General features: G+C 40.5%; 1 protein-coding gene across 2 annotated transcripts in view; it reads right to left on the reverse strand.

Moving 5' to 3' along the window:
* Positions 1–26,914, reverse strand: part of mgl (low-density lipoprotein receptor-related protein megalin) — a 202,282-nt gene that overhangs the window by 18,540 nt on the left and 156,828 nt on the right. For both annotated transcript variants that reach the window (XM_089730815.1, XM_089730814.1), the window contains 10 exons: positions 26,252–26,371; positions 16,432–16,563; positions 10,305–10,407; positions 9,381–9,547; positions 8,026–8,280; positions 6,830–7,006; positions 5,656–5,882; positions 3,573–3,842; positions 1,512–3,117; positions 551–810 (listed from right to left, as the gene is read on the reverse strand). In XM_089730815.1, coding sequence (XP_089586941.1) covers positions 551–810; positions 1,512–3,117; positions 3,573–3,842; positions 5,656–5,882; positions 6,830–7,006; positions 8,026–8,280; positions 9,381–9,547; positions 10,305–10,407; positions 16,432–16,563; positions 26,252–26,371 — 3,317 coding nt within the window. The remainder of the gene's footprint in view (positions 1–550; positions 811–1,511; positions 3,118–3,572; positions 3,843–5,655; positions 5,883–6,829; positions 7,007–8,025; positions 8,281–9,380; positions 9,548–10,304; positions 10,408–16,431; positions 16,564–26,251; positions 26,372–26,914) is intronic.

A 26,914-nucleotide genomic window follows, 5' to 3' on the forward strand; every position in this document is an offset into this window, starting at 1 on the left:
ATAGCTAGCTCGTCATCCCATCTAAGCAATAAAAAAAAACTGCTAGTAATTTATGGTAGATCGATACAGAAGCCTAAATTGTAATAGCTTTGCGACCACGATGGCTACGGGTACACTGCACTGCTTCCTCTTCATCTCTCGGCATTCGTTCGGTGCCGTGTAATAATTACGCGTTGTGTTTGAAAGGTAAGGTAGCATTCGTTAGTAGCGGGGGTTGAACACTAAAAATATATTTAATCAGAAAAAAGGATTGTGCAGTTTTATGAAACCACGGTAAAAGTGAAACTTTTTTTCACATTATAGACATTTAACTCTGACAAACAACATTTACATTAAACATTGACAAAAACAAACAAAATACGCGTAGTGTGGAGCACTGGCACAAATGAGTAATAGTCTATACACTACACGGTCAGCTGCTGCGAACTATCGGCGCCGCCATATTGGCCTTGGCTGCTCTGATGAGCGCCTTTCACTTTATCCCTACTCCGCGGCCGACCGTCACGCGACATGCAACACAGACGAAAAATTTTGAGACTGTAAATGTAACCTGGAAATATGCGCAAGTTTTCTCGGCACAGTGTGGCCCTTCGTCCGAGCCGTCTCCGCAGTCGTTCTCGGAGTCGCATTTCCAGGTGGAGGGCACGCAGCGTCCATTGTCGCACTGGAACTGAGCGCTGCTGCAGGTCACGTTGACGCAGCCGGTCTCGTCGGAGAAGTCTCCGCAGTCGTTCTCGGAGTCGCAGCGGAACATGTCGGAGATGCACCGCCCAGACTTGCACATGAACTCTCTGGGGCCACACGTAGCCTCTGTTCATTGCGAATTACCATTATTATCGCGTCAAAAACATATATGCAATCTACAATCAAAAAACAAACAGCTTGACACTTTTGGTTCCCCAGAAGGACTTTGATTGTCTCTGGTTTTTATATCGTATAAGAAGTGCTCTCATATAATGTTTGCTGATAATGAAATGTGACCTCTCCTTTCATTTTACCATCACACTACTCGCCACTGAAGCAGAGTTCATTTGTAACGCTTAGAACCATGGCGTTTATTAACAACGCATTTTCAGAAATCTTCTTTGCCACTTAACCATCACTCTAAAATGAGCTCCTCTAAACCTCTATACAACATTTCCAACATTTTAATCTCCATTCCCTAAATGTACGAGAGCTGTCGGCTAAAATGTAAACAAAATTTAGCTAGGGTAAGACAAAGACAAAGAGTAAAACATAGTAGAAACCATTGAATTGTTGCACTCGTAACATGATGATATGGTACGGTATTTTTAATTACTTTTTAGGCTCTCTAGTATCTAAATTTATAAATGGCGCTGACTTTTCACAGTTTGAAAAAAAATATAAACCATTTTATTGAAGATTTTTTAACTTCATGCATTTTAACTAAAAAATCTGCATGTTCTTTGATTTGTATTCCTACTATAGGTGAATTATTGTTTTAACTTGGCTTCCGCGAAAAAAAACAAATTTGAAGTAAAGCTACTTACTGGTGCAGTTCTGTTCTTCATCGCTGTTGTCGAGGCAGTCGTCGTCGCCATCGCAGACCCAACTCTTCGGAATGCACCGCTGGTTGTTACACGTGAAATCCCAGGACTGCGGACAGGCCTGCACCGGAGGCTCCGAATTCGGATCAGATTCACAGGTCTGACCGTCCGCCGCCAACTTTTCACCATACGGACAACCGCATTTGACCGTCAAAAACTCTGTATTGTTTCTAGGTATAGCGAAACATAGTTTCTGGCAGTTTCCGTTATTTCTCGCACAAGGTTGCATCGGGTCTATCTTCTGGATTTTTTCACTGTAAACTTTAACGCCGTATAGCCTGTTTGTCTGTGGCTCCCTTACCATGATGTCTTCCTGTTCGCCAGTCAACTTGTGTAACCTCACGATTGCGTCAAGTCTCCAGTCGGTGATGTACATGAATTCTTTATGGATAACAATCGAGAATGGATGCCTGATCAATCGTGAACTGACAGTCTTGACGTCAGTTCCGTCCAGCTTGGAATGCTGTACGTGATCCAATAGCGCGTCGCACCAGTACAGTCGATCCGTGTCGAAGTCTATGGACAGTCCGTTTGGCCAGCCGAGGGTTACATTCTCGAAGACTAGAAGACCAGTACCGTCTGTATTAGATCTACTGATGTTGGCAGGACGATCCCACTCCGAGAAGAAAATGAACCCTTTGTTAGGGTGGACGACGATTGCTCTTGGTCTTTTCAGATCTTTCAATAATGTTCTTTTATAAGCAATATTCCTAGTCGATAGTACATTTAAAGTTCCTTTTCTGGAGTCAATGTAATACAAGTTTTTGGAAGCCCAGTCCACCGCCAGTCCTTCGACCCCTTCGTTTTGCGATGCTAACACGATTTCCCTGGTAGTTCCATTCCTGTGAACTCTGTAAATGACATCCTGTAACACGTCAGAGTAGTAGATGTGTTCGTCCCTCGCGTCGAAATCCAAACCGACGAATCTCGCTCTCCTGGACACAACTGGCAGTATGGCGTCACTGAAACCCTCTATCACAGGATTCAATACCTTTCCTTTGATAAATCTTTGTTGAGAATACATAAGGAATTCGTTAACGATGTCACAGTTGCGCAGATCAGTCTCGAGCCTGTATCCGATGTTGCAAGCGCATCTGTATCCTAATCCTCCATTTTGAAGCGCAGTGACTATACACATCTGCGAACACCCCCCGTTGTTGGTTCCGCAAGGGTTGTTGACCGAGGTCTGCTTCAGAGAATGTATCACAGTGATAGCTTTGGGGTCCCTGATGTCTTTCATTTTGTATATGGCTTGAATACTGGACGCCCCGCCGTACTTATTGACGGAGCTTATACCCTGTTTGGTGCTGTCCGACCAGTACACTCTGTCTTCGAAGAGTGCCAGTCTAGACGGACTGGGCACCTGTTGACCTCTGAGGACGAGGAACCTGTGGTTTCCGTCGTAGTCGACGGTCTCGATGTAGTCCAGTAGCGAGTCGCACCAGAACACCCTGCGTGCGATTATATCCACTGCTATTCCTGACGCTTTGTACGCAGCTTCGGAAACAATGGCCTTCATGTGAGTGCCGTCCATGTTTGCTCGTATTATCTAAAATCAATCGAAAGTGTTATGCTACTTATTTACATTTACAATTAGTTTTATAACTTAGGTATTTGTAACAAAAATTGTAAATGAAGATAGTATAACAGATTTATGGCGATCCAGTGACTAACGACATGGCGCAGTCAAACTGTATGCGGAGCATAATAAATTGATGCGGAAATTCTTCTCGGCATTAATCATCGAACCGAAAATTATCTAATGCCACAAGCTTTGATTTGTATTAAAATATTTTTTAGTTAAAAAAATTGACAATTGACTACATAGGTATGATTAAACAGCACACACCTCAGTGTAGTTGTTTATTGGCACTAGTTTATGAAGGGATTCTGTGCAATAACTATATTCATGTAAGAAAGACAACCAAAAGTTAAATGTATGAAACTGCAAGTAAAAACGATTACTTGAGCCTAGATAATAACATTTATGGACATCATACTAACCTGACTGCTATCAGCAACGAACATGAGTCCCAAAGTAGGATCGAGTGCTAGATCGGCCGGGCTGGTGAGGTTGGACCCGAGCACCACGGCGTGCCAGCGGCCGTCCAGCTCGAACACGTCGACCTTCTGTCCGAGCGAGTCGGCCACGTAAAGCTTGTCACCCACCCAGTCCACGGCCAGCGCTACCGGCGCCCAAGACCCCGCCACGGAGATCTCTGCGCCGCCGAACCTACCCAGCCCTGCCGGAGCGCTTAGTTGTTGAGAGTGGATCTGAAATAACAAGAACTTTCTAACGTCCTTCGAAATATGTAGATACCTCGTTTGCCTGGTTTTAAAAAAAATCCAAAATTAGGATTTCACAAATATAGTGATACGCTGGTAAGAGTATAGTCCCCGGCACGTAACTTGGCAAGAGTCTGAATAATTTAGAGATCCTGAATAATTTAGGCTTCAGGTGGAAAAAAGCCGAAAACAATAGAAAAATTTTAATAGAAAAAATTAACATTACGTTGCTAAGGATTGAGTTCCTTAAACACTTCTTAAATATAGGCAAGAAGGAAAATCTATTATTTACACAGATGAGTCGTATGTTGATTCATCTCATTCAGGTATGTAACAATTACCATACTTTGTTCCCGCATATTTGTGTCCTGTGAAATAGTTTGGACGTTGAAAGAGACACACTTACGAAAATTAATCATTATATCTCTTATTACAGGTTCTAAGGCGTGGTCAGATGGATCATCAAAGGGGCTTAAAAAACCAATTTCGAAAGGACAAAGGATTGTGATAGTGCACGCTGGAGAAAGCGGACATGCAGAGGTGGTTGACGGAAAAGGACATACCATACGAAGAGAGTATGCTCAAACCTCAGCTACACAAATTGATTGGACTGTATAAAGAACAACACAACAAAATATAGTATTGACCAGATACTTGCAGAACATAACCATAGCGTCTTGCGATTGCCACCCTACCATCCGGACTTAAATCCTATAGAAATGGCATGGGCGGCAATCAAAGGATATGTAGCCAGCAAGAACATTACATGGAATGCAACCAGTGTGATGGGCTTAGGAAAGGAGAAGGTCTCATTGATGGGCGCCGATGAATGGTCGCAATTATGCGGGAAGGTAAAAAAAATTGAGGCTGACTACATCCAAAGTGACCATATAGTCGATTTAGTCACTGAGCGTTTCATTATTTACGCCAGTGACGACAGCGACTCTTCCAGCGACGAGAGTTATGTCGAGGATGAGGAGCCAACTCCTTCCACCAGCTCAGGTGCTACCATAAATTTAATGCAAGGGGTAGCACTATTAGATAATGATAGTGACGACGGCGACACATAATATTTAATATTAATAAATTTTTTTTAAATAAACTTCTTAACTTTTAATTGTATATTATTTATAACACCTAATACACTTCACGAATTCCTCTCTTTTCTTTAACATTATTCTAAACACACATGGTTAAAAATAAATTATGCCAAATAAAAAATTAAATAAAATAAAATTAAATTATATGCGGGCAATAAAAGTGACCATTTTTTTGTTGCAATGTGCACTATGCGCGACTTTACCCCCACTACGCCAAAACCTTGCCAAGTTACGTGCCGCTTACTATAACGCCATCTATCGCCGAATAGTCCAACGAATATCGAAGGACCTAGTAGCACCTAGAACACTCGAGAAGTATAACGCCATCTATTGTCAGATAGCGGAAGCACAATGGATGTGGGGAATAGTCTAGATAATTCTAGGGATGTGGTATCGACTATAAAAGCGTTACAGGGATGGCACGCAGACAGTCAGTAATCGGAACTACTCGAAGCAAAACGGCGAACGGATCACCTGAAGCGAATCGGAAGAAGCGAATTGAGAGTTTTAAAGTGTTTGTGAAGTGTTTTAAGTGTTCTAAGTGTTGAATACAGTTTTTAGTTGTACTTTGATGAAATTTTATTTATCCCGAATCCCAGCGCGTAACAATAGTAATAAAGCTAAATAAAATTAAATGTCTACGTTATTTGGTTCTGATAGTTGAAAGCTTAGGATTGGCATAAGAAAACAGGGACACAAACCTTTCTAGTTTTTAGATCGGACCAGAACAGCAAGTTCCTGCGGTAGTGGTAGTCGAGCCCAGCAGCGGCGGTGGCGTTGGCGAGTGTCTGGGGCGCGCGGCCGTGTAGGTCCATACGCAGCACGGCGCCCGCGTGCGCCAGCACCAGCCAAGGCGAAGCAGCCACGCCCGCCGAGCACCGCTTGCCGTCCACCAACGAGTACCCCGGCGCACACTGGCATTTGTATGCTGCAACCAGCCCACATTCACGATCATTAACGAGATTAGACAATTTGATACGAAAATTTCCAAAAATGTCTATATTATTAATAAATTAATTGAATTAGTATATTGTTCATTTTCTATTTGCATTGTTGAACTGTTTGTGTGCTGACTATTGTATTATTATTATTTTATGGATTTTTTTCTGAAATAAATGTTTTATTATTATTATTATTATTATTATTATAAGCATAGGCAGACAACTATTTTAAAACCCCTTAGAAAAAGACAGACCGATCTAAGGGGCCAATCATCCCCTAAATTCAATTTAATATGCTTTGTGGGTAAGAGCGCAAGGCCATTATCCACGTGCATGAGGCTGAGTGAGACATGTATTAGGATATATTGACTTCTCTGTCTCTCTATCTCTCTCTTACAGTTGACTCATATATATTATTGCTTAGATGGGTGGACGAGCTCTCACAGCCCACCTGGTGTTAAGTGGGTACTGGAGCCCATAGACATCTACAACGTAAATGCGCCACTCACAAATCTTATGTCGTACTGTTAACATTTAAATTTAACCTATCTTTCCGTTGTTTGTAAAATTGCTGTAACATGCCATAGTGTGTTATAAGAGATTGATTGCTATACATGCCTGTAACTGGCTTACATACCAATACTTAATTTATACTTGTTAATTTTAAGCTTGATTGTTTTGTGTGTATTGCTGTTGGTGTGTCTAAATAAAATAAACTCAAGGCCAATATTTTTATTTATTGCCTAAACAGTTCATCAAGCTCACAGCAATTACATCTCGAATGAGATGAGTTACAAAAAGTGCAACACTCAGATTTTCTAGAAAAGTCAGACATTGGTTCTGGCCAAAGAAGCGAATGAATCCCTTTACATTGGCTTTCCTGGAAAACGCTCTGTACACGACGAGGACTTGTACATATGGATCAATAACTCACATCCTAAAGTATTGACACAAAGCTGGTGACAGTAGCCCCACTCCTTGCATTCGTCGCGGTCCACACAGGTCCTATTGTCTGCGGACAGCATTAGTCCCGCCGCGCAAGAACACGCACCCCCCGCTAACGACGCCACGCATTTGTACTCGCAGCCCAACGCTGGGCATGATAATATGGCTGTTGGAGAAAAGTTAATTATGAATTAAAGATACTAAGTTAATGTTACGAGGACTCACGAACACCGCCCCTGCTACCTCCCTCCCTGCTCTTCCTCTAGCTACTGATGGCTCTAAGTTAAACATAACAGCGGTACCCAATCAGAGCCAGTACCTAGCGCTTTTCGATCATCATATTCCAAGTTATAGTCGGGATAATATCTTATATCTTTAAACGAGCAATTCTTGTATATCACTACATAGTATAAAGGAAAGTCGCTTTCTCTGTCCCTATATCCCTACGTATGCTTAAATCTTTAAAACTACGCATCGGATTTTGATGCGGTTTTTTAGTAGATAGAGTGATTGAAGAGGAAGGTTTATATGTATAATAACATCCATTAAATAGTGGAGAAATCAAAAATAAATTACAGTACGAAGCGAAGCAAGGGCGAGTCGCTAGTAAATATATATTATAATATATAATCTGAATCTCGGAAACGGCTCCAACGATTTTCATAAAATTTAGTATACAGGGGATTTCGGGGGCGACAAATCGATCTAGGTACGATTTATTTTCATAAATGTTGTTTTCTTGGTCTAACATTAAACCAAACACTCATTGGCTTCGGGTTGCTTAACAACGTCATCTGCTGAAGTAGCTTTATGGTTATTGTGTCTTTAAAGCAGTTAGTTGCTCTCAATTAAGAAAAATAGTATTATTATTCGCCAATAGATGTCGGGAGGAGTCATATTTTTCTGTTTACGTGGCAATATTGGGCTACCCAAACGCCATCTTTTTGGTATTTTCTTTCGAAAAAAAAGTAAGTTTATGCTTAAGTTGATTATCGATAAAGTTGATTATTGAAAACACGAATATGATAAGATTTCTAAAAAAGACAATTTATCCAAAAAAAAAATCGAGTAAAGCTCGGTCATCCAGGTATGTACTTAATATGAAACGGGATGTGTTTGGTAAAAAAATATATTTTTGTATGACGGTGCCTCATAGTTCTAGAAAATACCAATTGCTTAACTCACAGCATGCATCTTCTTCATCAGCCTTATCTTCACAATCCTTCTTTCCGTCACAGAGTTGTGATCTAGCTATGCACTTGTGCACTCCACCTGGGCCTCCCTTGGGACATAGGTACTGATTATCCGGGCAGGCTATGGCAGTGCAGTTTGCTTCGTCGGAGCCGTCGGCGCAGTCATTGTAGCCGTCACAGTGATAGGTCGCGGGGATGCAAAGGGCGTTGCTGCATCGGAATTGTCCAATGTGACACGGTGGGAAACCTGTAATGTTATATTCACGATTAACTTCCACGGTGAAGGAATAACATCGAACCCTAATAAAAATCGAACCCGCAAAATTATAATTTACGTAATTACTGGTGGTAGGAGTTCTTGTGAGTCCGCACGGGTAGGTACCACCACCCTGCCTATTTCTGCCGTGAAGCAGTAATGCGTTTCGGTTTGACGGGCGGAGCAGCCGTTGTAATCATACTGAGACCTTAGAACTGATATCTCAAGGTGGATGGCGCATTTACGTCGTCTATGGGCTCCAGTAACCACTTAACACCAGGTGGGCTGTGAGTGCGTCCATCCATCTAAGCTATAAAAAAAAATGTTAACTTTGATTGACCGTACTGTTCTAATTGGCCCTATGAAACCGTAAAAAACCTATGTTAAGTGGATTCGGAGTCCATCGACATTCCGACTTGAATGGCGCCGATAAATTAATTAATCCAACCATTAAACATGCTTAATTGAATTAAAATAAACTTGAGTTACAAAAAACATAGGAAAGACCAAGCGTATTTAAATAGGTTTTTTTCGCAAACCAGCAACTTCAGATATAAATATATACTAATACTAGCTGACCCGGCAGACTTCGTAGTGCCTCAATCGATAAATAAAAGACCTAAACTTTTATATAGAATAAACTTAACAAAAGGAATCCGTCCGACGGGGGACACGTCAAAGGGAAAACAAAATTGTTATTTTTATTTAATTCCGAGAATTTTCATATTTTTATACCTTTTAAACCTTCTCTGGACTTCCACAAATAATTCAAGACCAAAATTAGCCAAATCAGTCAAGCCGTTTTCATGTTATGTCGTGACAACGGAAAACGGGTTTCATTTTTATATATATAGATATAAATCTACAGTGGTTTTTACGGATGTTCCGTTATAACTACTGAACCATGCATCCGACTGACTTGAAACATCCATGTAGAAAATACATGTACTTAATGGATAGGCTAATAGTTATATGAGTGTTGGACTCCCTAATAATAATGACGATAAATAATAATGTTAATTTTAAATGCCCAGCGAAGCGGGCGAGTACGGCTAGTCATTTATATATGCGTAATGTTTTTTTATACGTACTGCAATGCGCCTCATCAGAATTATCTCCGCAGTCGTCCTTGTGGTCACATTTAGCTGATGCATCGACACATTTGTTGCCAGAAGCGCACCTGAACTGATCGAGGCGACACGCGATGCTCTGCCCCGGACAATCTTGCTCATCTTTACCGGTTCTACAATCTAAATACCTGAGAAGATACCAGTCTGTTAGTGGTGAGTTATATTACTATACGCTGACAGGCTGAGTATCTAATTAAATCCAAACATCGCTGAACGCATCGCAATGACGTTACACCGCTCAGGATCTGCCGGCAGTGAGCACTCATCCATTTATTGAGCATTATGTTTCTGGTCTTTTGTTTCTACAACGAGTCTTTGTTTTATCCAGTTAGCCTCCTGGGGAGTATTATGTTCAATCAAAATATGAACATTAGAATTATATTGTAATATGTAATGGTAACACCTAAGTTCTAAGTTCTAAGTTGATAATTATATAATTTGCGCTTGGCAACCCTCTCTTCCGTTCCAGCCTTATAGCCCCGTGCATGGCAAGTTGTAATTTAAATTATTAAAATTATAATAAACGCAATTATTCATTATCCAAGCCTGTATATTATTTATACATGGCGTCTGAGGAATTGTTTAAGATTACTCCTTATATTCCTCTCGGTACATTACCACGATTGTGGCACATTCATCCTTTCCTCTGCTACAAACCGCCAATTATCAATTGTGCGTAAAGATCACTAAAGGCCACCACTTAAGATCAAGTGGGCCGCAGGATAATCTATATTTCATATTGACAATTGACATACAACAAATTGAAAATTTTGAACTTCGAACTCGGTGGTAGAACTGTCAATGGATGCATCTATATGTCTCCCCCGTCTGTTGACCTGAGATTTTTGATATCTATATGAAACTGTAAAAGTCAAAACAACATACCCATCACACTTCTTCTCCTTTGTTACACAAGGTCCTTGTGACGACACCTTCCCTGTGCCCTCCATGCCGCACTGAAAATCATCAGCTTGGCATTTTCGGTACGCTGATGAATAGAAATAGATTTATTTGAACAGTAGTCATAATGAAAAAACTACAAATTAAATAGATTGAAACGATTTTACTCTAGTAGAATAATTCCGACTTTTGTCTTTCTTAAAACATATTAACTACTATTGATTTCCCTGCTGCATGCAGTGGACAAGTGATGAATGCTGTGGTGTTTGCTCTCCAAAGAAAGCCTAAAAGTGTTGATTGAACATTTTCTTCCTCATTGTGTATAATTTATAGCTTAGAATAAATAGCCCACCTCATCTTACACGGAGGTGTCGTAAAATTTCACTTAAGAATTCATCACAGAATACGCCGCAACGTTCTCAAAACATTATAAAATTGTGCTGCGATGGCCAACCGGTGACTTATTAATGATATTAATAATAATTGAAAGGGCGAACTTTACACACGGATAGACACGACGATTCTGCCTATTTTTGCCACGAAACACGTTATATGTACGTTCCGGCTCAAAAACAGTCGTTACAAAATATTGAGGCTGCGACCTCATATCTCAAAGCTGCTAGTGGCATTTTGCATTTTAATATTAAAAAAAAGCATTTAGTCTTCCTGCCAAAAGTTTTTTCATCTAGAAAGAGTTTTGTTTATTCAATGGCTTCAAAGGAGCTTTTTATTTACAAGTCCTTACTGTTTTTTTCCTCGAAAACATCGGGGACCTAATTATTGCTTCTAGGTAGAGCACGTGTACATTGTCAGCGCAAGCACGACACTGAGAAGTGTTCGACTAATAAGACTGTTTTTTTATCCAGATTTCGAAACTGAATTACGCTTTGGTATAATTAAAGTATTAATCACTTCAAGGCTTAAGAAAGTGGTTTGAAATGATTAAGGAATCATAGTTAATTTTGTCGTGTAGTTGTGAGGGTTTTTGTTGTGCTGTGCTAACTGTTGCACCTTTTAATGTACGTCTCGTACGCACAATAGTTGAGGTTCAAGTCTGAATCTGGAAGATCAAGTTCAATAGAAATAAATAATGTCTTAATTTTCAATCGAAGTTCATGCAATGCAGCCCAACCCATATCAGTACCTCAGATAAGATTAGAAGTAATCAAGTAGTATCAACTATTTAATAGCCGAACAGCCTATTATCAGATAAGAACGTCTGCTCTAAAAGCTCCAGTTTTATTCTTTCGAAATATACCTTTATTATGGAAATATTCAGGTAATTCCACACCTTACATTATCGCTCTGAGAAGCTTGCAATCTCCCCGTTGTATACATAATGAAAAGTAAAACCCACAATCTTTTCAGGAAACTTCCTGAGTCGAGATAACGCGGTGCTCATACATATTACGTGTAGGAAATGTGTTGTTCGCGTTTCCTAATGTAAACTGAAGATCTGCGGTGGTATCTTTCGATCCGTCTTCATTCTTTTTGTATCTATATAAAGATACTAAATATGTCCACTGGATTTGCCTTCTTTTAATTTGGGCAAAGCTGACTTTTAGCCTACGCTATAATAGAAAAGCATATAGCTCATAGCTATAATATAGCAGTCGACAAGCTGAAACGGAGTCACGATCCTCAGTAATGAGGGAGCGATGGAGAAGAAGAATAGCTCATAGCACAACAATATCGCGCACCATACATTATTATGGACAAGTTCACACTGTACTGTACTATATAATATTAGTTAAGTACACGCTGCTATACTATATGGCACTATAGTATAGCGTAGTCTGAAAGTAGCTTAAGAACCAGGAAATTTTATTTTGACAACAAATAGCAATTCCTATTCGACCGTCCCTAGCTAGGATACACTCCCGCATTTTGAATACCGAAGACATCAGATGAGTAACGACAAGTACAAGACTACAAAATACACTTTTTCGACAAAAACAAATTATAATTCGACGACGACTAGTACCTCACTAAAGGTTTACTAATAAATCAATCAATTATTTAAGCGGAAAAATATGAACATTTAGAATTTTAATTACCTTCTTGTGAGTACATCAAATATCAAAACATTCAATCGACAATATACAAGCCTGTCAAGTACTTCTTGTGGTTGCTAGTGTGATGATAATAACCAAGAAATATATATCGTTTAGAGTCAAATAACACTTAACGGATGTCAAGACTGTTAACAATATTTCAGTCAGTCTCGCCAAACTTGAAGGCTTCACGCTCTGAATTTACGTGGGTATATCTGTTGTGAGTACGCCCATTACAAAAAGATGAGAAACCCTATTAATTCTATCTCTGAAAGTACTATTACCTACTACCTAACCAAAGTCACACCGTGGTATCATTTAAGTGGGATGAATAAACTGTTTAACTTTAAAACATAATGTGTCATCGGGTTCCACAAAACGGAAGTTTGAAATTATTGTTAATAACCCAGGTGATAATTATCACCGATCCCGGTTATTCCGCCAAAAAAATAATTCCCTGACCGGGGATTCTTGCCGATGCCGCAAATATGGCAAAGGGCACATTCATGGAATCTTTAGGGATGTGCCGATATAACCGGATTAAATCCGACCGGTCGACCCTCGTAAATAATATCAGCGGAATAAATCCACTATTGAATGACCGGACTAGCTTGGACACGAGCGATTTCACTAATACGTATTCGTATGTATATAACAAAATTTATGTAGTTTCCTGCGGTTTTCGCGCTACTTACTAGATCACTCTTTCATATCTTGTTTATTTTAACCAATTTGGGAATTCTGTACACTACGGCGTGCAATTACAAGCTTTGGTCTCAAGGATCTTGGTGAGCTTTTTCTATTCGCCTATTTACAACTAAGTTGCCTTGTTCCAAGTACGTATGCTGTTTTATGAACCTGTATCGGATAATACTACTGCTCTATCTATTTCTGCTTCGATATTATTATACTGCTTTTGTCGTGTTTATTTTTAGTGGAAGAGTGCCGTAAGACGTTGAAGACAGATGTTGCAGGTTGTGATGATGATGTCACGAGGGGACTCGTTTACTGCTATGTAAGTTTTTTTGTGCTTAGATGAGTGGACGAGCTCACAGCCCACCTGGTGTTAAGTGGTTACTGGAGCCCATAGACATCTATAACTTAAATGCGCCACCCACCTTGAGATATAAGTTCTAAGGTCTCAAGTATAGTTACAACGACTGCCTCGCTCTTCAAACTGAAACGCATTACTGCTTCACGGCAGAAATAGGCAGGGTGGTGGTATCTACCCGTGCGGACTCACAAGAGGTCCTACCACCAGTAAAAAATGTTTCAATGTGTTTCATACTTATCAAACTATCCAGTTAGATTATTTCACGGGTGTACGCTCATATTGGCACGTCTGTCTAATGGATTTTTGCCTTCGACCAGCTCTGGACTCCGGTTTCGATGGTTCTCATTCACACCTCACCAAGGAAAACAGATTCCGTCTTCTAAAAATTATACAAAAGACGCGAAACGAAATGATAAGAATTTGTCATTACTTCTGCTACAAAGATCTCTGAAAGTAGTAATTTTGTTTTCTGCAAAACATTAACAACCACTCAATTTTCACACACAAAATAATTGTATGTAAATGAGGGAGAATAATATTTGAATAACTTCTTGAAAGTTTCGTCTTGCGTATACAGAATGAGACGACGTGAAATATTCAAAGACAACAGATTTACATGGAAACCAGAACATCTCAGATAACGAGAGACCAAACAAAAACGCAATTTCCACACCATTAAAAGTTGCACACTTCTCGGGACTTTCCTCACAGACGCGGGGTTGTTGTATTCAAAAAATATTGAAAATTTCCAGAACTATTTTTAATACACAAATATTCGAAGTTTTATGGATGGAAGATAATAATATAATTTTTAAACTAAGGACCAAATAATATTGACCTTACAGTACACGCCTTTGATCTAAATGTGAAACTGATTTGTTTCGTTCAGATGGTGTCGATATTCCTGAGTCTAATTTTTAAGTTGTAATTAGTTAAGTTCTAAACTCAAAATAATCAGGTCCATTTAACAAATGATATCAGAAATTTAGGAGGAAGAAGCAGATTACCAATATAAAAAACCGTTTGTGTTATCTAAGTCGCAGTAGCAAAATGCCCTTTGAAGGCTCTCTTCATTTCACTTAAAACTTATTTTATGTCTTAATCCAGAAGCGTAACTCCATTGCAGAGTGGAGTAACTAATACTGGGATTAAGATTAAAGACGTAGCATACCAGAGCACCGGTTAATACAACAATACAGTAAAACCAACTTTTGGAGCAGTCATAATATAAAAATATTACCATTAATGAAGGCGTATTAGGACATAAACATTAATATTAACATAACACTTACATCAAACTTGCTTGTGTGCTTATGCTAAATAAAAGCACAAAAGGATTTCAGAAAGCTTTTGTTATTTTACGATTATTTCAATTTGAATTAAAACTTGGCAGCACTTTTAACACCAATTTGTGTTGAGATGGGGTAAGTAGAGCACAAGTTCAAAATGCCTTGGAATTTCGGTCGGATACTGAAACTAAGGAGCTCAATTGTTTTGGTTCATTGTTATGTTGAAAATATTTTTGAATCTGCGAATATCCAAAGTAGGTTATATACGAAATAACTAAACAGTAATATTTGGTCCGAGAACGTATTAATAATTTTAGTAGCGATGCGGAGCTCGCTGTGAGACTTGGCCGCCATTAGTACACTAGAGTTTTAGTTGGCATGGTAACAAAGATTCTCCAACGTTGCATATTGCCCTCTGACTACAAGTCGTCATTATTTTATATCGTGAACATCGATAGCAGAAGTTTTTGAAGACTTATACAAGTCGCGTGTATCGGTCGCCATTAAGGGAGACAAATAAAGCAAATGAGAGACGACACTAGAGGGTCATTAAACACAGCTCTGACAAACACAGTCAGTTTGTTATGCGTTGTGCTAAAACTGACTTCAGAAATCGACGAACGCTAACTATGACTTAGCATTATGACTTAACGTGCAGATCTAAGCGTCTGTAACAATGAAATTAAATAAGCGCGAGATGTAATCGCAAAACTATCTTTTCGTGTGACTGGGGGATATAGAAGACCTAAGAAAATATAGCTTAATAACTTTAAGCTTCAATGAAAATTACAGTAATAAAAACTAAAAAAGTTTAAATTCAGATTTGACTCCGAACTTTTCTTATTTGAACTTAAAGTTGCATTCGCGCAAACTTTAAATTCTTAAAGATGGAGCTTGTTAAAAAAGGTCGTTACCAAAAGCGAATCAATCCCGGTCCCCATCGACCTGAACCATATTAAAAGTTCGCGAATAGCTTACACTCCCCGAAAGCTCTGGAAGTTTAGAGCTACAGGGAATCGCTTAACTAATACTGATCTTACATGTGATGTGACTTTGAAACTTTTCTTATTCCAATCGTTGGGTTTGTGGCGGGTAGCTATCATACAACGCAAGATAATTGACAGATGCCTGAATCTCGCTTACGACATTTTCAAGAAAAGCTTGCATATATACAAGTTCCGAACAACAACATACGGACCGTCGGTCTACCGAGCAAATATCACCCTCTCGGTGGAAGATCTTCCCTTCCGTCGTTAAGCCTCCTAAACTGGTGACCCCGACGTGATTTGAACACGCAATCTTCTACCCGCCACAGGTTTAAATGCTAACAGAGCAGGTGAGGTTACGGTCTGCCTGAGCATAAGTTGTTAGTCGCTCGCTACCACGCATGCTGGTCGCAGTGTCGAACTAATGAAATGTTGTATGACGACTGTCCCAGCCTTCAAACAGGAACACATGAGGTTTCGTAGCAGATGAAGTAGCGTGAGACACATAAGAGCCGTTTGATAATGTCATTTAATTTCTTCCCAATTGATTAATGTCTCAAATTAATCATTTTCATTTCATTTCATTTCACTCTATATTATCATTTTTCACAAAATTAAGAATATAAATTAAAATAAGATATGACTTAAAAATCTTAGTTACCAGGTCATAAAATCCCTTAAAAAAATAAGGCTTTGCCATCTACATAAATAAGCCTGTATAGCACTTACTGCAGTCAGCCTCGTCGGAGCCGTCCACGCAATCCACGTGCATGTCGCAGCGGTAGTGCGGGGGGATGCAATACGTCTTGTTCCACACGTACTGATTGCAAGACAACTGCCCTGCGTCGCACTCCGGAGGAGCTGAAACAATTAACGAAATGAATTATATTGTTCAGGGGGACAGGTGAAGAGGAGTGGGTAATATAAGTTTTTTAATGGTGGTAGGTACTTCAGCGTTTGAGCTCATGCTCCAGCTGATATTAATAAGTTTTTACTAGTGGTAGGACCTCTTGTGAGTCCGCGCGGGTAGGTACCACCGCCCTACCTATTTCTGCCGTGAAGCAGTAATGCGTTTCGGTTTGAAGGGTGGGGCAGCCGTTGTAACTATGCCGAGACCTTAGAACTTTTATCTCAAGGTGGGTGGCGCATTTACGTCGTAGATGTATATGGGCTCCAATAACCACTTAACACCAGGTGGGCTGTGAGCTCGTCCGCCCTTAAAAACAATTAAAAAAAAACGTGATAGTTGATAAGCTCAATCTGATTTTCTCAGACGAAACAGATAAAGATTCTGAATTAAGAATCTTCGCGATCTCGTTGCTTTGTAGTCGTTTTAAAAGGGATAAGTGCGCTAGAAAAGTTTTTTCATCGTCATCGTCATAGTAATCTTCAGTCTCGCCGCGATTCACAAACTTCCTCTTATTTCATTATCGCGATCTACTTTGAAGTAATTCAGTGTTTTGCTATCTAGAAACACGGTTTACGAAGTTTATTAAACGCGAAAAAAGTCACTGATGCCCTCTGAAATGGCGCAAGGAAGGGAAACCGTCGGATTTGAAACATTTTTAGCTGAATTGTGGGTAGCGCTATTCAATCCACTTTTAAAAGAGAAACATAATTTGGAATAGATGTTTTTCTTCCGGAATTTGGGTTGATTTTATTTTATGTGTAACAAACAAGCATCAAAATACAACCATCAAATTTTGTCTAAAATTTGTTTTTTATGAATCAATGAAAAGTTAAGTAGTGTTGAAAATATAATTTGTATCGTAATATTAATATTTTTCGGTAAGAATAATTTTATCAAAATAAATATTTCTAAGTGCGCTTTTTTTTTTTTTGGTTAACAAGCTCACTGTGTACCTTTACGCTGTAAATGTTGTAACTAGTTCATAGATATCACAAGACGGATGCCGCCACCCACTTTGAGCCTTGGGATATACAAATGTCTCTATCATTAAGTAATTACGCAAATTAAAAATTTAGGCAGTTTTTATTACACTATGCTATTTCTTCACTGTGGAAGTCATGCACAAACATGAGTGAGGCATTGCTTGATATGAGTACACCGGGCGTCTTATCCTCCAGGGCATGACAACTTCACCCTAGTTTGTTGGTTCGTGTTTTTCCATTATCCCGTTTCATCGAATCACAAACATGAATTGTGTAACTATGCACTAGTTTTTGGCACTCCAAAGAAGACGAGGTACGCTATAAGTTTACTTTAAATGCCCGCAGAGGAGGCTACTAATGTTTTGGCTATTTCTTCTGCAAAATTTTACCAATTGTACCAATGTCACTGAGATTTATACATTATTTTTACATCTATTTCAAATACATTTGCAATCGGCACTCACTCGGCAGTCACGAATCACCGCACTAACTTTGCTAGCTTCAAGAACGAACAAGCAATTATTTCAAAATGGCGTACAGAATCGGAGTCCAAATTGAATCTACTGTTGAATCGTGCGAACCCGGGGAACTAATCGAGTCGACGATCATTAGGACAAAGGGTCTGTTCGAACGCGCCGACCTGTAATCTAAGGTCATCAATCAACGCACTCACGGACACTGGAGCACTTCACAGCTTGACAGCATAACTGAGGACAGTTCGACCGAACTAGTGCGGAGTAATAATTCTACCAGGTACACTGACTAAAAGTAGTATTCACACACTATTTTGTACCGTTTATATATATTTTTATAGGATCGAAGGATTACTGGTGGCCCCGAGGCTTTTCCAGTTTCACCAGGATAAGTGGGCGAGCAAAGGCTCAGCCAGGAGGGGTGGGTTTTGCTAACAGCTGCCCAAAGGAGACCTAACAACTCAAGAGCAGTTGCTTCGCGAATAAATCTACTACCGGATCCGGCGAGAAACTCAGCGGCTTTTGTACCGTTTATTGTTATCAGAGTATTGGACTTATCCAATTGGAGCACAAGGGTAATTATACGCCTATTTAAACGGCTTGATGATTAAGTCCTCAAAGACGCGTAACTCTATTACATGCTACCAGTCGTTTCTTTAATAGCCTACAATGATACGTTAAAGACCAGTTTGAAGACAGCCATCGCTCTAGTCATTATCACTGTCTCTGGTTTGGCAGAGTTCGCATCCCCACGATACCATACCTGGTATACATACCTGGTATACATAAAGTCGAAACCTCAATTTTATTATGGTTGTCCCATCGTACAAACTAGAACGCATGAGCTATTCGCGGCGGAGAGCAGAGATAGAAAAGATTGTGGTACCGAGCCTTATGGACTGACAATATGTTCTACCTCAAAAGTGGTTAGGGCTCATTAGGACATGACATTCGAGATACAAATAATAATAATGATTTCTTTGTCTCATTGAACAAAGCGGAGGGACTTCAGTCCAGTGTCTGTGTGCATTCAGGTGCGATAGTTCACGCGCGACCAGTCAAATGGTTTGATTGCTTGGTTTGAGCGCCTAATTCAGCGGAATGGAAACACACGCGTTTACACAATAATCAATTATATCGTTTTGTAATACAACTGGTTCGCTATTTTATTATCGAAATAATAGCGGTTTCGTTCTTCATGGCCACAGGTGGAGACGACTTTCACAATGAGATATACACTGCGTTGCTCTTCGGATAACACAGTGGAATCCAGAGTCACCATGAAGTGATTTCTGCAGACCATATTGGAACATACTTAACAACTGGACTTACTGGTGGTAGGACCTCTTGAGAGTCCGCGCGGGTAGGTACCACCTCACTGCTTATTTCTGCCGTGAAGCAGTAATGCGTTTCGGTTTGAAGGGTAGGGCAGCCGTTATAACTATACCTGAGACCTTAGAACTTATGTCTCAAGGTGGGTGGCGCATTTACGCTGTAGATGTCTATGGGCTCCAGTAACCCCTTAACACCAGGTGGGCTGAGAGCTCGTCCACACATCTAAGCCATAAAAAAAAAAGTGTGTGTGTCCGCTCCGACGCACGACTGGAGTTTACTCCTCAAGAACGATTATAAAAAATATTCGTGCTATTCCATGGTCGTCAATATCCAAATAAAATAATGAGAGAAACGCGCGATCAGTACGAGGCTTTGTGGCGGACTGCCGGCGCAGCAGCCCGGCGTCACCTGCGATAACGCGGCCGCGCGTTGGCTCCTGATTGGCGCGCGCACGCATCACGCAATCAGGAGCCAATCAGGCGCATAACGCATTTCGTGTGACATGCTAGTACGATTTTGATTGGCGCGCGCACGCATCACGCAATCAGGAGCCAATCAGGCGCATAACGCATTTCGTGTGACATGCTAGTACGATTTTGATTGGCGCGCGCACGCATCACGCAATCAGGAGCCAATCAGGCGCATAACGCATTTCGTGTGACATGCTAGTACGATTTTGGTCCCCATAATTTTCATACCCCGGGCCTATATATGTAAATCGATTCTAAAGGAGTAAACTCCAAAAACATAAACTTGAAACAATTCTGTTTTTAAACGTAAATGAATTGATGTGATACAATTTGTCTTTAAAAATCTTGTGCTTATGTACACGACCAGAGTCACGTTGTTCATATAGTCGTGTTGAGCCAGCAATACCAGTGACCGGATCCTAAACAAACATCGATTGATTTAACGGCGACCTCCCAATCAAACTACATATACTAAGCTGAACATATTTGCACGTCATTGTCTTTGTGTCATTGCGTACGTACAAGTATTTGCTGTTGAGCTTAATGTTAATTAACCGTCAATGGTCGCAAATTTGGGAAGTGGTCATTCCCTGTGAAAGAAGAAACTAAGCAACAATAAAACGATAGTCGGACTATTACACGGTCCCTACCTAAGCTGATAGCTTTGAGAGGCTATATCAGCGTAACCTTAACTAGTAGGTGAGCTCACGGGGCTCAAACCTGACGACGTTGCTAACACGAACTCTAGCAAGAGTCGTGCTTCGCAGAATCTACTACCGGATCGGAAACGCGACCCACTGAGAAAATCCGGCGAGAAACTCAGTGGGCTGTGTCTATGGGTTAATTCGCTCGTCGAGCCCTTCGTCGCAAGCGACGGGTTCGATGGGAACGATGACCAGTGCTTGAGGTACCTAAAAGCACCGTTAGTGGATCGGGAGGATCCGAAATGACGTGTTTAGGGCGACGTCGACTGCTTTCCATTCTGTCCGCAGGATCGGGAATGTACTTAAAGGCGGCCACGGGTCGTACTCCCCGTATCTTACTTAATGAGTTTTATTCAGCATTTTTAGTGAAATTCCACTGAAGTAACGTTACCATTAGGGCAATGTGTTCCTCAAGATTGTGGCGAGGCTTGGGGGAGGCCTATGTCCAGCAATGAACGTGTGCGGGCTAATAGAATAGAATTTCTCAACTCACTCTATCCTCATCAGGTTACTATAGACTTCGATAGACTTCACGGAACAAACTACATCACATTTTTTTAATAAATATATAAAGCCATATGATGGTTTTAATCATGTCTTACAATCGTAGCAACTCAAGGAAACACACGACAGTCACATACAAGATACCCAAGATAATATCGAGGGGTGAAATGCTATGTGGCTTAAGCGACATTTTATTTTTTATTTTTATTGCCCTTGTAGGCAGACGAGCATACGGCCCACCTGATGGTGAGTGGTTACCGTCGCCCATGGACTTCAGCAATGCCAGGGGCAGAGCCAAGCCGCTGCCTACCGAATTTTTACAACTTCACAAAAGAGCCATTTAAATTTAAAATTTAGAAAAAATAGCACTATAAAAAAACATCTTCGGCTGTTTTAATGTGGCAACATAATTGAAGTTCAATTAAAAACATCGAACTGTTAATGCTAATATTAATAAATGTCGCTTATTAAACGAAAAATCGCTTAAACCAAATAGCTTTTTAGCTCTCGACATACATAGAGCGACAGACAGCGACTTGTAAAAATAATAAACAAAATCAGTAGTTTATTTAGTCCAGTAATTTAACATTATTTTTCGGGAAAGGTAAAGATTACACATCTTTATTTTTGCTATACACCCCGGTTTTCATCAGACGTAACAAACAACGGATCCTACATCCGAAAACAAATATTGTCAGGGCAAAGATAAAAAAAAAAAAACGTATGAAAACAAAGCACGGGGTATTTTCGCCTGTTGGAAGCTGGACACTAGAAGCTACGATACGTTGAATAATGTTAGTTTTTACGTTATAAATGGTACACGACGATACTACGCTACGTGTTCACTATCACCGGTGGATTGTCGGGTGTCGAATGTCGGACCCAATATATTCCGTAAAGTCAATCCGACTAATTAACACCAAAAACATTATAACTGCCAATTCGATCCAATCGATTATAAGTTGGCAACTCGTTACGAACACTATTTATATGGTAATATAATATATATGGTAATATAAATAGTGAATCGAGATCCCTCACGCACTGATACGCAATCGCCGTTCGACTTATCTAAGTTACGTATAACTTTAATGAGATTTATTTATATGTGGGACTATATAAGAGAATCTTAATACGAAAAGTTTATAGAAACAAAACGTATTTAAGACGCAATATTGGACAGCTTTACACTTTAACGTTACCATTGTAATTTGTTTATATATATGTCGGCGGCGGCGGCGGCGGGGATGGCTGAGCGGTAGTTTCGTCATCACTCGTATTCGATTGAACTCAGTTTAGTCAATAAAACTTTTCAACAATAATTATTGAAACTCAACACACACAACTTTCACAATGACAGGATAAACCGACAGTTTCGTTGCACATACCGACAGACTGACTGCCAGAGACTCACTGACTGAGACGGACGGACCGTCTGATACGGACTGAATGACTGTCTGACACGGAATGCCACGACTCTGTCCACGTATCGCCATTTTATAACTGTGGCGTTACGGAGTCTACCCTTCATTTTGTGATATTTATCAAAACAACATTTCATCATTTAAAATAATAATCAAAACCACCGTCTTAATATTACTAAAAGTCGTCAACCACGACACGGCCATTCTGTCACTTTGACGTTTGTGTATCGTTGATATTCCGAACTATTGACCCGGATGCGACACGGCCATCCTGTGTTACACACGTCCTCGTGTGTTAATCTGAAACAAAAGCCAATACCGCACAGTATCATTCACGCTCGGCCATATCTGACCACTCTACTAAAATAAAAGTCTTGTGTCATCACAAATTCTATAACGACATTGAAAGATTACACAAACGAAAATAAGTGATTTACTACTGCTGCAAGTTCTCCCCGTACAATTCATGTACACAGTAACTAAGTCATCCCTGTGACTACAAGTGTTCAATGATAGTCATCCCTGTGACTACAAGTGTTCAATGATAGTCATCCCTGTGACTACAAGTGTTCAATGATAGTCATCCCTGTGACTACAAGTGTTCAATGATATCCTGTACTAAATGTTCATGAGTCATCCCTGTGACTACAAGTGTTCAATGATAGTCATCCCTGTGACTACAAGTGTTCAATGATAGTCATCCCTGTGACTACAAGTGTTCAATGATAGTCATCCCTGTGACTACAAGTGTTCAATGATAGTCATCCCTGTGACTACAAGTGTTCAATGATAGTCATCCCTGTGACTACAAGTGTTCAATGATAGTCATCCCTGTGACTACAAGTGTTCAATGATAGTCATCCCTGTGACTACAAGTGTTCAATGATAGTCATCCCTGTGACTACAAGTGTTCAATGATAGTCATCCCTGTGACTACAATCTACAGTCATCCCTGTGACTCTAATCTACAGTCATCCCTGTGACTCTAATCTACAGTCATCCCTGTGACTCTAATCTACAGTCATCCCTGTGACTCTAATCTACAGTCATCCCTGTGACTCTAATCTACAGTCATCCCTGTGACTCTAATCTACAGTCATCCCTGTGACTCTAATCTACAGTCATCCCTGTGACTCTAATCTACAGTCATCCCTGTGACTCTAATCTACAGTCATCCCTGTGACTCTAATCTACAGTCATCCCTGTGACTCTAATCTACAGTCATCCCTGTGACTCTAATCTACAGTCATCCCTGTGACTCTAATCTACAGTCATCCCTGTGACTCTAATCTACAGTCATCCCTGTGACTCTAATCTACAGTCATCCCTGTGACTCTAATCTACAGTCATCCCTGTGACTCTAATCTACAGTCATCCCTGTGACTCTAATCTACAGTCATCCCTGTGACTCTAATCAACAGTCATCCCTGTGACTCTAATCAACAGTCATCCCTGTGACTCTAATCAACAGTCATCCCTGTGACTCTAATCAACAGTCATCCCTGTGACTCTAATCAACAGACCTTTTATGAGAACCATCGCATATAGATTTCTCGACAATAGAACATTCGGCACCAAAATCCAAATAAAAATAATACGACTCACCAGATTGTTCTCATTTACCAAAAATACTCGATATTACACAGCTACCGGCATGTCGCTCCGCTCGGCCGGTGAATAGTTGACCCATCGAGCGCCGACAGACGGCGCTTGCGTCCCATATCTCGTATTGGCTGCAGCAATCACGTGTTGATTGCGACACGGTCTTCCTGACTGTACACGTCCTCGTGTGGTGGTTAACCTCACAGTCTCCTACGAGGCGGCGCGCCCTAGCGCAAGTGTAGCTGGAGCGCGGGGGCTCCAATCTCGGCAGTCCGTGCTGGAGGCGTGGTCTCGTCGTTTGGCGGTCCCGTCGGCCGGCCTCCGTACCGTTGAGGCGATCTGCCCGGTTCTCGCAAACTGGGTAGGCCGCGACCGCGGAAGACTCACCTCCGGCTACCTGTGCAGACTCACAAGACATTTTACCACCACGCAAACTTTTTACCACAGCAAATCTTACCAGCCACCACGCAAACTACAATTTTGCGGGTTCCACCTCTCCTACACGATGTTACTCCCACACTGCGGAAGCCAACCGCAAACACTTGTCAAGCACGCACAAGAAAAACTTGCATCCGCCAGCGGGATCCGAACACCGCCGCGTCGCCAGACACGAACGCACCGGACGTCTTATCTTACAGGTCACGACGACTTCAGATGTGTCAATTTTTCTTCCCCACGGAAACTTGCTTGCTTTCTTGTTTGCTTGCTTACTGGAGCCCGAAGTCATCGAACGTGTAATATTATTGGTATTGAATCTAGTAGATTCTAAAATTTCAGCGACAATTCACAGTCTCATGTCCTGGTTTACTGCACTAGTGCCATGTAACTCTAGCAGTAGTCATTGGCTGAAAAACGATTCGTGTCGGAACTACCCACTCGTCATGACAGATCCATTATTGCGATCAAAGTTTCACTTGAGACTTGCACTTGCCTTAATTTCTTGCAATAGCTTGTTACGTGTCGTATTTCCGCTAGTAAATGCCATGTGATGAAGTCGACAGTCAAACTGGGCAACATGAGCCAGAACGTAAGATGTGACGATTTCTTCGTGGCTCAGATCTTCCATCTAGGTAACAGAGACGTTATTACACGACTTACGTATGCTGCATTCACGCTCTTGTGGCGTACCACTACTAGTATTCTGATCTGCATCATGTTTTTGCTGTACTTCGAACATAGTCAAACACGTCACGCTAGTGAGAGTAGAGTCCTGATCCCACTTCTGATGTCGGCGGCGGCGGCGGCGGGGATGGCTGAGCGGTAGTTTCGTCATCACTCGTATTCGATTGAACTCAGTTTAGTCAATAAAACTTTTCAATAATAATTATTGAAACTCAACACACACAACTTTCACAATGACAGGATAAACCGACAGTTTCGTTGCACATACCGACAGACTGACTGCCAGAGACTCACTGACTGAGACGGACGGACCGTCTGATACGGACTGAATGACTGTCTGACACGGAATGCCACGACTCTGTCCACGTATCGCCATTTTATAACTGTGGCGTTACGGAGTCTACCCTTCATTTTGTGATATTTATCAAAACAACATTTCATAATTTAAAATAATAATCAAAACCACCGTCTTAATATTACTAAAAGTCGTCAACCACGACACGGCCATTCTATCACTTTGACGTTTGTGTATCGTTGATATTCCGAACTATTGACCCGGATGCGACATATAATTATTTTAAAGTACTTTTCAGTGTGCTAAAAATTTTTCAGTTACAAATCTGTCAGCATATCCGTCCACATATATGACGGCAACATGAGATTGTTTTGTTTGAATAATATGTTTATTAATATCAAAATAATAATAGTTTAATTCATACTAACGCCATCTAGGGATTAAAATATGTAATAGGATAATAATGTATCATAGTCAATTAACAAACAATAGAGCGTTAATTCTCAACCATCATCTCATTCGTGTTATTATATTCCTGTATCAGGAGCTTTGTGTTCCGTCGTGAAGCACGCTTGCTTCGGTATCATAGAGGCACCCGCCAAAACCATCAAGACACACTGAATTAATTCCAGATGAAACTACCCTCTAAAAACTTTTAAATTAATTTCATATTTTTTATGTATTTTTCTAGGAATTTACACGAATAGTTAAAAACAATGGAACTTACGACAAGACTGGAATTCGTCCTCGCCCTTATCGCAGTCCTTCTGGTAGTTGCACACCCACAGCGAAGGGATGCATTTACCCTCTGGACACCGGAACATGCTACTCGGGCATACTGTGTCGCCTGCGAACGAAAAGAAAGTCAAGATTAGATCGCAATCAACAAACAACAACAACCAACATAATAAAAAGGCTTATAATAATAATAATAATAATAATTCATTTATTTGTACAGAATGCAGGTACAAGTATAGTCTTAGTACCTTAGTACCTAGCTTTTATCAATTTTTTTATTTTTTATTGTTTAGGTGGGTGGACGAGCTCACAGCTTACCTGGTGTTAAGTGGTTACTGGAGCACATAGACATCTACAACGTAAATGTACCACCCATCTTGAGATATAAGTTCCAAGGTCTCAAGTATAGTTACAACGGCTGTCCTACCCTTCAAACTGAAACGCTTTTCTGCTTCACGGCAGAAATAGGCAGGTACCTATCCGCGCGGACTCACAAGTGGTCCTACCACCAGTAAATTTCAAATGAAATAATATTTAAATAATAAACAACAACAAATACATGAAATTCATTTAAATCTTGAGGTGTGAGTGATTACATATTCCGATCATTGGGCGCCCACCGTGTTATTTTATTGTATGTAACACGACATCT

This window comes from Bombyx mandarina, chromosome 11, assembly GCF_030267445.1.
Source record: "Bombyx mandarina strain Sakado chromosome 11, ASM3026744v2".
NCBI lineage: Eukaryota > Metazoa > Arthropoda > Insecta > Lepidoptera > Bombycidae > Bombyx > Bombyx mandarina.